Source organism: Cetorhinus maximus, chromosome 26 (genome assembly GCF_964194155.1).
Source record: "Cetorhinus maximus chromosome 26, sCetMax3.hap1.1, whole genome shotgun sequence".
Lineage (NCBI taxonomy): Eukaryota > Metazoa > Chordata > Chondrichthyes > Lamniformes > Cetorhinidae > Cetorhinus > Cetorhinus maximus.
In genome coordinates, this window is record NC_135904.1 from 22,621,437 (window position 1) to 22,636,840 (window position 15,404).

Genomic DNA, 15,404 nt, shown 5'->3' on the forward strand with positions numbered 1-15,404 from the left:
ATCAAGGCTCCTTTGACAGCACCTTCCAAATCCGCAGCCTCTACCACCTAGAAGAACATAGGCAGCAGATGCATGGGAACACCACCACCACCACCTGCAGGTTCCCCTCCAAGCCACACAGCATCCTGACTTGGAACTATATTGCCGTTCCTTCGCTGTCGCTGGGTCAAAATCCTGGAACTCCCTCCCTAACAGCGCTGTGGGTGTACCTATCCCGCACTGACCATCGTGGTTCAAGGCGGCAGCTCACCATCACCTTCTCATAGACAATTAAGGATGGGCAATAAAAAGGCTGGCCTAGTCAGTTATGCCCATGTCCCATGAAAGAATTTAAAAAAGCAATGAGAAAGAATTAGAAAAATGTCAAAACACTGGAAAGTGCATTTGACCTCATTGGCATCAGATCCCCAGCACTAACTACCTAGAAAAACTTGTATTCTGGCATAATTTTGAATAGGAATTGAGAACAGTCTGATCTCCATTGCCATAAAATACACACGAGGATAGTTTGAAGCTCATTACAGCTCAGCATGTTTTATGATGGTGTCTGAGATTTGTAAATTAAATACTCAACACATCTATTTCAGGTTTTTCTTGTCTTTGGCCTGCCTCCATCCTCCCAACATTTAGGAAAGTAGTGTCATCTTAAACAGGCATTACAATTATTTTTCTGATCTCGGCTAGTTACATGAAGGCAGGAAACACTTTTTTTTTTTAAAAAGCAGTCTTGACAGTTCTCAGCTGGATTTACAATTTGATCCACATCTTCAATTTTTATCTCAACAACAGTCCATCTGGATGTGATCTCAGGTCCTCAGGAGGGTCTTAGACTGAATCAATTTTAAGACTACTGCAGCAACATCGTTCTGGCATCAGTCGGAGTAAACATTGTCTCCTGGGATGTGAAGGTGGATTATCACTTGATACACCTACTGCAGAGAAATGGAATCTACCCACTTGGTGTTACTTATTCTTTGCATGAATGTGTCACAAAAATAGCTCCAATTTATTGTCACATCTGCAAAAATATGATAAATAAACAAATGTATGGCAAATTAATAAACTTCAATTTACCCTGATATTTAAAATCACATAATTGGCTGCAGACCAAAGTAGAGTTTGACAAATTATAAAGACAGTTGGCTAGATAGTGCAGAACTTGAGTATTGCTGAGAAAGAGAAACATGCTATTGAAGTTTTTCGTCTTGCATTCATCAGGGCAGATTTGCAAGAATCTAGTTGGCAGGATGTGATGAGCGGTGTGCTACAGGGATCAGTGCTGGGGCCTCAACTTTTTATAATTTATATAAATGACTTGAATGAAGGGACCGGAGGTATGGTTACTAAATTTGCTATGACACAAAGATAGGTAGGAAAGTAAGTTGTGATGAGGACATAAGGCGGCTACAAAGGGATATAGATAGGTTTAAGTTGTTGGGCAAAGACCTGGCAAAAGGAGTGTAACGTGGGAAAATGTGAAATTGTAATACAATGTTATCATTTATTGCAAGTGGAATTGAATACAAAATTAGGTAGGTTATGCTTCATATACAGGGCATTGGTGAGACCACATCTGCAGTACTGTGTACAGTATTGGTCTCCTTATCTAAGGAAGGATATAAATGCATTGGAAGCAGTTCAGAGAAGATTTACTAAACTAATACCTGGATTGGGCAGGTTGTCTTATGAGGAAAGATTAGACAGGTTAAGCTTGTATCCGCTGGAATTTAGAAGAGTAAGAGGTGACTTGTCTGAAACATACAAGATCCTGAGGGGTCTTGACGGGGTCGATGTGGAGAGGATATTTCTTCTTGTGGGAGAATCTAGTACTAGGGGCCACTGTTTAAAAATAAGGGAATGCCCATTTAGGAGAGGAGAATTTTTTTCTCATAGAGGCTGAGTGTCTTTAGAACTCTTCCTCAAAAGGCAGTAAAAGCAGAGTCTTTGAATATTTTTAAGGCAGAGGTAGTTGGATTCTTGATAAGCAAAGGGGTGAAAGGTTATCAGGGCTAGGCAAGAATGTGGAGTTGCGATTACAATCAGATCATCCATGAATGGCGGAGCAGACTCAAAGGGCTGAGTGGTCTACTCCTGCTCCTAATTCATATCTATGTATCTAAATCTAAACAATCTAAACAACAATTTATACTGCATGCGAAGATGGTGCTGATTTGGTTGGCAAGAGAACTCTGGTAGAGACATGCATGGAAAATGCATCACGGAACAGTTAACTGCCAAGCTTTTGTTTAAATTCAAACCAGGCAGGGCAGCTCTGATTGGTCAAGTCATTGCCCTAGGGAATGAACCAGTGAAGGCTGTCCCCCAAGCTTTAGTCTAGTTGAAAAATGTGCAATGCATGGACATGCTCTTCCTGTTTGCAAAGGACAGAGCCCTGTGTGTGAATATATATATATATAGCTTCTAGCACAGCTAAGTGAGCCATACTGTGAGCTCATCTGACAATCTTAAATTGTACAGTGTAATTGTTAGCACAATCAGGCTTGTTTAGCAAGTGCTGTCCGATTGCAGAATCACATCTAACGTTGGAAATTATACAGACGTTGAGGTAGAGTTTCCGCTTCTGGCATAAATTGCACTTGTTTTATAAAATGTATGTCTTTTCTCCCAATATTTCAGCTCAAACACATTTGAATTTCACCGAATGCCCTGAACCAATTGGACAGTATTTTAAACCACAATTTGAAAAAATGTTTGCTTCAAAAATATTGCCTAATATATTTAAGAGTGGTAACTTGATAAAGTTTAATTAATACAGTTCAAAATGGATGTATCACAAAAATATGTATTTTAAATCACAACATCAATCTATGGGAATGTCTCAATGTTAAGTTACTGAAAATGACTTTTAACAAACATGAAAAACTATTTTTTTTTGTTAGCTTGGGGTTCAGTCAGTGCCCTTGCAAACTTTTAAAAAAAAATTCAAAACCTTTTAAAGCACACCTATTAATGTCCATGTCCAGCAATTCCAGCTTCATGTTGCAATTCTTTGCTGTTGCTGGGTCAAAATCCTGGAATTCCCTCCGTAACAGCACTGTGGTTGTATCTACACCAGATGAACTGCAGTGTTCAAGGCAGCACCTCACCACTACTTTCTCAAGGGCAATTAGGGATTAGCAATAAATACTGGCATTGCCAGCACTGCCCATATCTTGCAGACGAATAAAAAATATTTTTTGAAGCCTCTTTACAGGGCCGCAAAGTAATGCAATTAGTGGCAACTCCCAGTGGTGATTAATTCACCCTGGAGACGGGGTCAGCTTTGTGAGTGAGGCTGCTTATAACGCAAGGGTTTACAATGGACTGAAAGGATCACAGAAACTTCAGTCATGATGAAAACAATTTGCGCTTAAAATTCTGATCTTTAGTGCTAGTTATGCCAATATTAGGTTAATTGTGCCAAAATAAACTAGCACAACAAATCAGCTTCCATTTTATTTTGAACTTTACTATGAATTGTACCTGCTTATAGTGGCAAACAATAATGATCTTGCATCAAAAAAAAAATCTAGCAGTTACTAGAAACCCACATACCAAGAAGCTATATGCAGCTAATACCTCATTCATCCAAAGCACAACTTTGCAATGTTATGATTCTTGAGAGCTTTTACTTATACAAGGTGGCTTTGTCTGTTCCTATGTTTTGATGGCAATTTTTCAGCAATTGACCTATGATAGCTATTTATTCTACCATTTCCTCATTCAAGGCTCCACCTTATAAATATTTTGACGATCAGCGCTACTTATTTTCCCAAGATTGCCGACTGAATCCATACAGCTATCCTTTGTTTCACGATTTATAACATTACTGCTTTATATTAGTTATTCGGCAGCCACTCATTTAGATCAAAAAATTGCATATCATTCTGCTATTTAAGGAAGGTGATAAAAGGGAAACCAAGGAATTAAAGAGCAGTTAGTCTAGTATCTGTTGTTGTAAGATTACTAGAGTTGAGAATTAAGGACAGGGTGGCAGAATACCTTGAAAACGTTCAGCTGATCAGAGACAGTCCGTGTGGTTTTGTCAAGGTAGGGTATGCCTGGTTGAGTTGGGTGACTTAAATAGTGATCAGGGAATTTCCATTGGTGTAATTTATTTTCAGTTCCCCAAGGCCTTTGATAAAGTCCCTCATAAGAGGCTGTTGGCTAAAGCTCATGGAATTTAAAGAAAATTAGTGATTGCGTGAGGAAATTGGCCGAGGGGGGAATCAGACATGGGAGCGGAGTTTACATTCACAAAACAGACACGCTGACAAAAAAAAAATAGGCGATGATGTCGTCGGGTCGGCAATATGACATCATCGGGTCGGCAATATGACATCATCGGGTCGGCAATATGACATCATCATGCTCATGTCCCAGCTTAAGGACGGTGGGGAATTCAGCAGCCCCGCCTTCCATTTTGAAATGACCAATTAACAAACAATAAATGCCAGCTTATTCATCGACGCCCGCATCCCATAAAAAGGAATTTTAAAAAAGCTGCTGAGCTTGTAATGACCCAGTCACCTGCGGTTTTTCGTTCCCTGCTGCGTTTTTCAGGTGCTAGACATGAGAAGGTTTGGGAGTATTTTACAGCAGCTATGATGAGGTGGCAAAAGGCTGGAGGAAAAGGCCTGTCACTGAGATCATGGTTGAATGTACCAGCAAAACTTGCTGAGGGGGAAGGGGGCAGCTTCTGTATATATTTTTTTAAAAAGTCATTTTTTTTTTTAAACACCTTTTTTGTGTGCCTTCGATAAAAAATAAACACCTGATTCAGAGAGCAGAGGCTCTCAATACAATTCCAGCCATGAATGACTGTGTGGGGAATTACCCCTCTGCCCCATGACATCCCTGCCTACAGTGCCAAGTGGGTGTGGGACCCCCTTTGCTCCTGTAATTGACCCCCTTCCAGCCATTAATTGGCCATCTGATGCTCGATTGGGCAGGCAGGGAAGGCAGGAGCAAGCAGACCACTTAGTTTCCATTCCGCCTTCCTCACCTCACCAAGAAATGCAAAATCCAGCCCCACAGAGTAGGGACAATGGGCAAGTACTCTAATTGGCTAATTGGATGTGACGAGTGGGGCCAGATTTTCATCATTGGGGCAGGAAGTGGGAGTCAGGAATTTTTCCGACGTTGTGATTCCACGCTGCCCTGGTAGAGCTGACAGGCGGAAATTGTGTGTCTTGGAAGGCGAGGCAGCCCAAGGCAGAGGTAAGCCAACGCCCAAATGGCCAGGTTAAAAGAACCGCCTCCGTCCCCAGAGACATCAGCCCAGTTCTTCAGATCAATGTAAAGCTCTCCTAATCCTCACCCTCTTAAACTCCCCCTTCACCCCCTCACCCTCAGGGGACATAATCCAAAGATTAGCGTCAGACCTATCACGAGCGAAATTAACAAACACTTCTACACACAAAGGGTGGCAAAAGTTTGGAACTCTCTCCCACAAGGACAATTGATGATACATCAATTCTTAATTTTAAGTCTGAGATTGTTAAGATTTTTGTTGACCAAAGACATGAAGGGATTTGGGGCAACCCAGGTATATGGAGTGAGGTCACAGGTCAGTGATGATCTCATTGAGTAGCTGAACAGGTTCAAGGGTCTACTCCTGCCCCATGTTCCTATTTGAATTATTTTGCAGCACTTGCACACATGGCAGCCGAAAAAAAAGCAAATGACAGTTCCTGATAATAGGGGTGCAATTTTGTTACTTCAGGATCTAAAAACGGGCAGAAGCATTCAAATAAAATGGAAGCGGGGTAACAGTGGATCTCTGTGGAAGGGGGCTATCAGCAAGGGGAGGGGCTGGTGGGTCTCCAGGGAAGGGGTTTGTCAGCAAGGGGAGGGGCTCAGGAGTCTCCGGGGAAAGGGGTTTTCAGCGAGGGTGGGGAGGGGGGGGGCACATGTCCAGAAGCACAGGGTATAACTGGGTCCTCGAACCTGCACCCAGCCCTGCTCAGATGAGAGGATCCAAGAAAGGGCAGACGACATGAAATGGAGCTAGGGGAAATGTAAGAGGCTGCAGCAATATTACAAGCTTTGGTTGTCTGTGTCAACCGCACCGGAAGAACTTTGAACAATTTGATGTGACCTAAACTAGGAAACGTGAGTGAATGGAGGATATGTCACTCTGGGGAAGTATAACTAGCAATATGGCATCATTCTGTTCACGGGTGTACATGTACATTTCTGCTAAGTGGATGGAAATTAATGCCCTTCCCTATGGCGAGTTTGGTGACAGTGGAGTATTTAGTCAGGCGGGTGGGGACCCCACCACCTTCCCGCCTCTGCCTTAATTAAGTCTAAGGCAGGAAGGCTTGTGCACGACCTTCCCTGCCCCACCACCAACTGAGGCCCTTGTGGAAAATTAATGACCATTTAAGGGCTTTATCCCGCCACCACAGACAAGGGACTCAGTATGTGGGAAGCCCTGTTGGGATTGCTTGCAGGCTTCCGGTGGGATGGGAGGGGTCCCTTGTTCAAAGACACACAGTGCCTGATCAAGGGACTCGGCACAGGCGGGGGGGGTGGGGGGGAGCCTGCTGAAAGATAGCCCCTCCCCTTGCTGATAATCCCTTTCCCCAGAGACCCCCGAGCCCCTCCCCTTGCTGACAAACCCCTTCCCTGGAGACCCACCAGCCCACCACCATTCACCTCTGCCTGAGTCTCACAGCATTCCTCGGTATATGTACTTTCCAATGAGATACTAAAGACGTATAAATATAACCAATCAACAATGAGCAGTTAGTAAAGTATACCAATAAAGTGACAAATCAATCAAGTTTCTTGAGATATAGTTTTGAGAACCTCCTTTTAGTCACCACCTTGGACCTTAGCCAAGGTGAGAAGTTTCATGCAGGTTTGCAACAGAGTTAAGATACAAAAAAGTGATAACTAGCAAGAAACTGGATAAACTTACCAATATCTTCTTTCGGCTTCTCCCACTTTACTCGAGGTCACCACAATTCTGGTTGATATCCCTTTTCCATCCCCCCCAGTCAGTCATCCATTCACCTTCCAATTCTGCTGCATCTAACTCTCTCTCCACTGCACCTTTCCAGTTGGTCTTGTGAGGTGTCGGCTGTGGCTCAGTTCATAGCACCCTCGCCTTTGAATCAGAGGGTTGTGGGTTCATGTCCCACTCCCGGAAACCAAGAACTGTGATTGTACTCGAACGAGTTGCGATCTGTGACTGTTGATAACTCGAAAGAGTTTCCAGTTGGTCTTAGGCTTTCCTCTTCTTCTTGTTGGGAATCCTATCTCTATCACTTGTCTCACCACATTTCTTCTCTCTCTCCCCACAAAAAATGACCATACCATTTCAATCTCTGCTCGGTTACTTTCTTTGAAGACTCTACAATCTTCACTGAGCCCCTGATGCACTTCCTGATCTTGTCCTTTCTCATCACTCCAACATCCATCTCAGCATCCACATCTCATTAGTATCCAGACATTGTTCCTCTCTTCCTTATGTTGCCCAAGTTTCTGCACCATATAACAAGGCAGGTCTCACAATTGCTTTGTAGCTTCTTCCTTTTCCTTCCAGTTTCAGAGATACTTTTCTATCACACAACACTCCACTGCACTTCCTCCAATTACTCCAAATAGAGCTAATCCATTACCTAATTTCCATTTCCACACTTCCATCTTTTGCCATCACTGAGTTCAGTTATTGAAGCTACTCACTTTCTGCAAGTCTCAACCTATAACCTTTATAGCTTCACTCTGATCCTCTTCCCTAGACTCAAACTAACAGTCCATATATTGGGGTTTGGTCTACTGATCTTCATCTGGTACTGTCTGCCCACTCTAATATTCACTTCATCTACTGCTTGCCATTCTATTTGACTGCTTCTTGCCTGTCTGTACCTCTTGCCTGTCTGTACCTCTTGCCTGTCTGTACCTCTTGCCTGTCTGTACCTCTTGCCTGTCTGTACCTCTTGCCTGTCTGTACCTCTTGCCTGTCTGTACCTCTTGCCTGTCTGTACCTCTTGCCTGTCTGTACCTCTTGCCTGTCTGTACCTCTTGCCTGTCTGTACCTCTTGCCTGTCTGTACCTCTTGCCTGTCTGTACCTCTTGCCTGTCTGTACCTCTTGCCTGTCTGTACCTCTTGCCTGTCTGTACCTCTTGCCTGTCTGTACCTCTTGCCTGTCTGTACCTCTTGCCTGTCTGTACCTCTTGCCTGTCTGTACCTCTTGCCTGTCTGTACCTCTTGCCTGTCTGTACCTCTTGCCTGTCTGTACCTCTTGCCTGTCTGTACCTCTTGCCTGTCTGTACCTCTTGCCTGTCTGTACCTCTTGCCTGTCTGTACCTCTTGCCTGTCTGTACCTCTTGCCTGTCTGTACCTCTTGCCTGTCTGTACCTCTTGCCTGTCTGTACCTCTTGCCTGTCTGTACCTCTTGCCTGTCTGTACCTCTTGCCTGTCTGTACCTCTTGCCTGTCTGTACCTCTTGCCTGTCTGTACCTCTTGCCTGTCTGTACCTCTTGCCTGTCTGTACCTCTTGCCTGTCTGTACCTCTTGCCTGTCTGTACCTCTTGCCTGTCTGTACCTCTTGCCTGTCTGTACCTCTTGCCTGTCTGTACCTCTTGCCTGTCTGTACCTCTTGCCTGTCTGTACCTCTTGCCTGTCTGTACCTCTTGCCTGTCTGTACCTCTTGCCTGTCTGTACCTCTTGCCTGTCTGTACCTCTTGCCTGTCTGTACCTCTTGCCTGTCTGTACCTCTTGCCTGTCTGTACCTCTTGCCTGTCTGTACCTCTTGCCTGTCTGTACCTCTTGCCTGTCTGTACCTCTTGCCTGTCTGTACCTCTTGCCTGTCTGCCCAGTGCAATGCAAGTTTTTGTACGTGTTCATCACATATCCAGCCTATTATCCACTACCTCTAGCCTTTCATTCGACCTTCTGATTGTTTGGCTGTATAGCTCACAGCCAGATTTTTCATTCCGCTGTATGGTTCCAGCCTGTGTTCACCTTGCCGTCATGTTGCTAGTATCTTCTGTTGTCCATCTGTTTGTACTGCTGCCAACTAACCATGTCTGTCTGAGAGTTAGGAACAGAGAAAGGTTTGTAGACCAAGCGCACCTGTTCCCTGTCACAGCTGTCCAACCCAGAAAGAGAGGCCTTTCTAGAGGCCATGTTTTACTGGAGGAGGGATAAGGATTTGAAACAGTGTTATGATCTTGGGCCAGAATCCCAGGGTTTTCGTACAATCCAGTTAGGGACAAATAACATTTTGTTTAAAGTAGACAAAGTTTGAGATTCAAGACACTTACTAAGAGAATAAAGCCACATGATTCCATGGGTTTTGAAGAACAGAAATAAACTTTACTATATAAGGTCAAAAAGATAAAACAATTTGCAATTTCTATCTTATACTCTAACATTCAGGGTTAATATGAGGTACATATGAATTAACAGGCAAACTGTGGTCAAACACAACACACAGTACAATAAATTGGAAATGTGACTAATACGGATCCCATGGATTTCACAGCAACCCACCCAGATGTCAGTAAAAACTAAGTCAACCAATCTCATTGCAACTCACAAGGGACTCCAAACTTTTCACTTTCGAAGATCAAGCCTTTCAATTCCCTCAAAGCCGCTCCAACTCAGACTGCCTCAATGACTGCACCCAGGGTTTCAATTTCATCTCCCAAGACTCCGTTCCCCTGGATTTTGGAGTCTACATTCCAGCCTCTAATTACTGGCACTATTGCAGCTCTTTAATAGACAGCTAGCTTCACTAGGCTGACACTGCCCCTGGATTTCACCAAGCTCCAATCTCCTCAGCTACACCAAGCTATAAATGACTCCCAAGGCTTCTTCCGAGCCCTAACCTTTGCCAGCAAGGAGCCAATGAATTTCTGCCATCTTTTCAGCTCCCCAGGACTTCTTCTGAGCCCTAACTGCACGGAGCTTTCATATGGCTTCTGCAACTTCTCTTAAGCCCCCAACTACACAGAGCCAGCTAACAGCAACACTTCTGCTGTCTGAAGCCTACTAACAGCAGCACCTTTTCAATGTGGCCTTTTCCCCTGAACAGAACGCTTACTCCACAAGAAAAAACACAGATAAATTGAACCCTGGAACTTTCTTAAGTTCCATCCATCGCTGTGTAAAGAGCCTTCCAGGGATCACTGAATGCTTTTAAATTAATTGTAGCTCTAACTCCCAAAGCAAAACAACTCTCTGGGCTGCAATTCTTTGCAAAGAGTGTAGACACCTCATCTCCAATTCTCCAGCTAAGTATGCTCAGCTGCTGTTTTATGATCTTACCTCTGTTAACCCCTTAAGGCAATATGGTCCCAACCTTTTTAATTCTAATAGTCTTCAAGTTGCTTTAGCTGCATTTACCTCATCTTCTACAGTTAAACTTTAATCTTCCCAGGACTAAAGATTACCTCTAAAATAGTACTATGAACAATGAACTAGGTATTTATAACAATGGATTCAAACTAAATACTTAATAAAAGGAAAAATAAAATGGCAAACTGCACCGTAAAATTGTGAAGTACTTTGTATTGCTATGCTAGCTTGAGGATTTCTTGGTGCTTGTTTTACTTCTTCAAGCCATGGCAGTCCCAATTATCACTGATTGCTCCCATTATCATGATCTTTCGTTTCAAACTTTGTGAACATTCAACTTGTACCACATTGATAAGCATGGCAATAAGACAGGAAAAGTAGCTCAGTGCTGGTTTTCTGAAACAGTGAGGCCATCTATATTTAGCTTGTGTATTATAATGAGTATTTGACTTACACAAGAACACAAGGAGGAGGAACAGGAGCAGGAGGAGACCGTATGGCTCTTCAAGCCTGCTCTGATGTTCAATACAATCTTGGCTGATCATGGGCTTCAACTCCACTTTCCTGTCCATTCCCCATATCCCTCGACTCCCGGAGACACCAAAAATTTGTAATATCCCAGCCTTAAATGTATTCAACAATGGCGCATCCACAACCCTTTGGGGCAGAGATTCCAAAGATTCACAACCCTTTGAGTGAAGTAATTTCTCACCTCCGTCCTAAATGATCAGCCCCTTATCCTGAGACTGTGCCCCCGTGTTTTAGGCTCCCCGAACAGTGGGAACACTCTCTCAGCGTCAAATGAACCTCAATGAAATCAATAAACCTCTCTGTTGACTGAAAGTGTGGAATAATATTAAGATGTTCATTCAATGAGTACCTTCAATGCAGTGTTATAAAGATAAAAAGTGTCCTAGTTAGAAGTTGAGATATTTTAAATTACTGTACATAAATGTGTCTAACATAACTGCCATCTTGACTATTGGGCTCAGCTTGTAAACACTGCCTACCTTTTAAACATCTCTTCGATGTGCAGCTCATCAGGTAATTATCTCTGCAATCATGGAGTCTTTAAATACAGTATATACAAGGTATTGAGAAAAATGTATTACCTGATCAACCAACTGGTTATACAGATCATGACAGTTGTCAAAAATATACTTGTAGGTTGAGTCCAAGCAAGCTTTGACACAGTCTTTCACCACAGAACTTGCTCTTGGAGGGCTCTGTAGTTCTTGAACCTGAAATCATAAATGTTCAACAAGTCAACAATTTTGCAATCTGAGGCATTAAGAGCAAGAACAATTCTTTATCCAGTTGAGGAACATTATGAGATGTACATAAAGTCAGCAGTTGTGGTGAAGCCACAGGTTTTTAGAATTCAGGTTCCAATTTTATTTCAAACTTAATCATTAATGCAGTAGGAATCATTTTTTTAAAAAACTGCTTCCCATTTTGGCTCAGTAACTCCTGAGTTAGCTGATCAGCTGGGCCAGTTTCTGGGCTAGAGAGGACAAAATTCACTGGAGCTCCTAGCACTGATCATTGACCATTAATCACTGCTGGAAGTGAGTGAGTGGTTGTGTGCGCGCGCGTTTGGGTGGGGGCGGGGGGGGGGTGTGCAGAAATAGTGCTAGCTACTGAATAACCTTCTGATCCGTCAGGCTCAAACATGGATAATGATCACTTGGGTGAGGTACGAGACAGTACCCAGTATCCAAGAGCTGTACCCCAGCATACAGTCAGCATTTTCAGAAGTGGATAAAAGAAATTTGCCAAGGGAAAAAAAAAATGGAAACACAACCGATTGAATGTTCTTCAGTTATACAGGAACAAAGCTAAATGAAAAAGAGAAGGATTGAGGGATATTAGTTCTGAAACTAGTTAAACGAACTGCAGAGTCTTTTCTCGTCTTGAACTTTCTTTCCTAATCAATCCTCTGGGCATGTTTGTTAATAGAAATATGAATAATACATTCCAAAAGTTCACTGCTCTTGGGCAAAGTCGTTCTCATTTTATAAATAAAATATTTTCCTCATACCATGGATACTACGTTAACAAATAATGTGGCATAGTTTTTGGTGAGAACCTTTTCTTTTAAGAGGGTACAGCAAATGACATGTTGCAAAAGTCTTTTCCTTCACTTCCCTCTCACATTTTTGTTATACAGCAACCCATGGCCTGGCTCATTTCACTTCTTCCCAATAAGGTAATACCTGGGACAAACATTCCCTGAAGATTGGAAGTAAGGGCGTAGGGGGCTGGGGAGATCAGGGAGATTGGAGAATGGCAGCAACTGGGGGTGTAGATGATGGCAGCTGGTGTTCAGTACTTTAAATGCAGGGTTGAGAGGAGCACATCAGGGAAGATTGCACTTGGTCTATAGAAGAAACAGATTAAATAGGTTGAATGGCCTTTTCTTGCTCCAAAGGGCATGATAAGGAATAAAGATTTTCTCTCTTAGGGGGTGGGTGGAGGTGTAGGGGAGAAGGGAGTGTGTAGTAAGAAGGTGCATTTCCATATATGACCTTTGTCGGTTCATGTGACATAATGGGCCTGGATCTTTTGAGGAGCAGCAATCATCATCGGATTGCCACCATGTCTGGAAATTTACCTGACCCGGCAGTGTTCCCCATTTCTACCAGGGTCTTTCGAACCCGGCTATCCTAAAAACGCGCAGCGCAGCATCCCTTGAAGAACTCCCTCAGACTGTAGTAGAGTCGGGGAAGACAAAACAAGCCCCTTTTTACAGCACTAGCTGCTGTATGGTAAGTTTAAATGTCCAGTCTGAATGGTGCAAGAATGGATGAGAGAATGGGGGGGGGTGGGGGTGGGCAAGTGGGTAGGTGGGGGACAAGTGGTCGGGGTGTAGTCGGATGATTGGGACTGTAGTCAGGTGGGTTGTCATTGGGATGGGAAGGTCAGGAGGGGTAGTCGAGTGGGGCAGTGTTCTCAGTGAGCATGTGGGGGGGGGGTGGGGGTGGGTCAATTTTGGAGTTACCCAACAGTTAGGCGAGGTTTTAATCTATCTAACATTTCCTGGGTAACTACCCAGCTAGGTACTGCGGAACTGTCCCAAGAGTCAGACAGATCCACAGAGGGTCTGGGGAGCAGGGGAATTGCCCAGCAGAAGTTGAAACTTCCTAGGTCATTCCCTCGGAGGTCAGAACATCAGGACTACCACAGGGTCCTGATGGGCATCTCAGTCATACCTCCGGTCCCTGACAATCTGGAGACTGGAAGAATTGGCCCATTGTTTGTGGCAGCGCAGTAAACTCCACTGAAATGGCCACTCATGACAAACAACATTAGAGTAGCCTGTAATTTCTTCAGACCTAGAGTCACAAAAAAGGCTCAGTTAAAACAAAACTGCTCAGTAATATAATTAACACAAACATTTAAAATGCTTTTTTCAGATAACAGATGTTGGATCATATGGTCAGGTTTGCAAGAGTGATAACCATAACGCACAGTGCTGTACTTTAGATTCCACATCAATTTGGTGTTGCAGTCAGTGCTTGCTACTAGGGTCAAGTCACCAGGGAAAACAATTAGTTTAAAAAAAAATCCATATCACATGGAGTCAAATGAAAAAAAAAAATCCTTTTGCACAATATATTTGTAGTGAAAAGTAATCAGCAAAGTTGTCTTTGCTTAAAATAAAGTACCTACATTCCATATAATAGTCCACTAAGTCGAATAGCAACCCACCTTCATTCGGAAAAAAGTAATGCTGGTCAAAAGGTCCACAGTTGATTTCAGGTCTTGCAGTCTTTCTGGATTAGTTGCTGGGAAATTATCCTGGGGAAAATAACACAGAAACGTGATAAATACAGAAAATGTTGGAAATACTCAGCAGGTCTGTCAGCATCTGTGGAGAAAGAAACCGAATGAATGTGTCAGGTTGATGACCTTTCCACTTCATGTGGCACAGAATACAAAACAACCTTAATAGAAAAGAGAAATAAAGCCAGTTACTGTATTTCATGGTGACCAGGAGCTAGCAGTCTGCAGATATGAAAATCACACTCTTGCCTCTTAAAGTCTACAAACAGCTACAGTAAGAAAGAAGTACTTATACTTAGATAGTGCCTTTAGCAATCACTGGATGTACCAAGGCACTTTACAGCTAATGAAGTATCTTTGAAGCAGTTATTGTGTAATGTGGGAAATGCAGCAACAAACTTGAGCACAATAAATTCACACAAACAGCAATATGATAATGGCCAGATAATCTGTTTTGTGATGTTGACTGAGGGACAAATATTGGCCAAAACAAAAGGGAATAAACCCCCTACTCTTCTTTGAAATAGAGTCACGCGATCTTTCATGTCCATCTCGAGGGCAGATGGGGCTTTGGTTTATCAGCTCATCCAAAAAACGTCACCTCTGACAGTGCAGCACTCCATCAGTACTGCACTGGAGTGCTGCCTAGAATTTTGTGCTGAAGTCCTAGAGCGGTACTTGAATCCGCATCTTGACTCAGAGGCAAGAGTGCCACCAACTGGAGTCATGGCTGACACCTGAATTTTCCTCCTGAGACCAAATGCCCAAAGGGAATACTTCAGCAATTCAGATCAGGCTTGCTGCTGGATGTATCAACAATGCTCCTCATCACAATCTATTGCTTGGCGTTCAATGATCATCCAGAAATAGTTACTTGATTTTTAATTTCAACGCATCAATTCAAATTACTTAATCAAGTTCAACCAGTTTCATAGAATCACCAAATTTTGCATCATAGAAGGGGGCCATTCAGCCCACTGTGTCTTTGCCAGCTCTTGCAAAGAGCTATCCAATTAGTCTCACATCTCAGCTCTTTTCCCACAGCCCCACAAAGATCTCCTTTTCAAGCATTATCCTTTATATACCCTTTTGAAAGTTTCTATTGCATCTGCCTCCACCATCCTTTTATCCAATGCATTCCAGACCCTAACAACAAACTGCATGACAAATTGTCTCATCTCCCTTCCAGTTCTTTTGCTAATTATATTAAATCCGTGTCCTCTGATTTGTGATTATCCTAGCCCGAAGAAACAGATTTTATTAACTCTATCAAAACCTATCATAAATTTTAATTTCTATTAAA

At 43.0% G+C, this 15,404-nt stretch overlaps 1 protein-coding gene across 7 annotated transcripts in view; it reads right to left on the reverse strand.

Annotated features, from left to right (window-relative positions):
• The window catches only part of unc13c (unc-13 homolog C (C. elegans)), a 585,292-nt gene that overhangs the window by 187,047 nt on the left and 382,841 nt on the right, over positions 1-15,404 (reverse strand). For all 7 annotated transcript variants that reach the window (XM_078530361.1, XM_078530365.1, XM_078530363.1 and 4 more), the window contains 2 exons: positions 14,027-14,116; positions 11,428-11,556 (listed from right to left, as the gene is read on the reverse strand). In XM_078530361.1, coding sequence (XP_078386487.1) covers positions 11,428-11,556; positions 14,027-14,116 — 219 coding nt within the window. The remainder of the gene's footprint in view (positions 1-11,427; positions 11,557-14,026; positions 14,117-15,404) is intronic.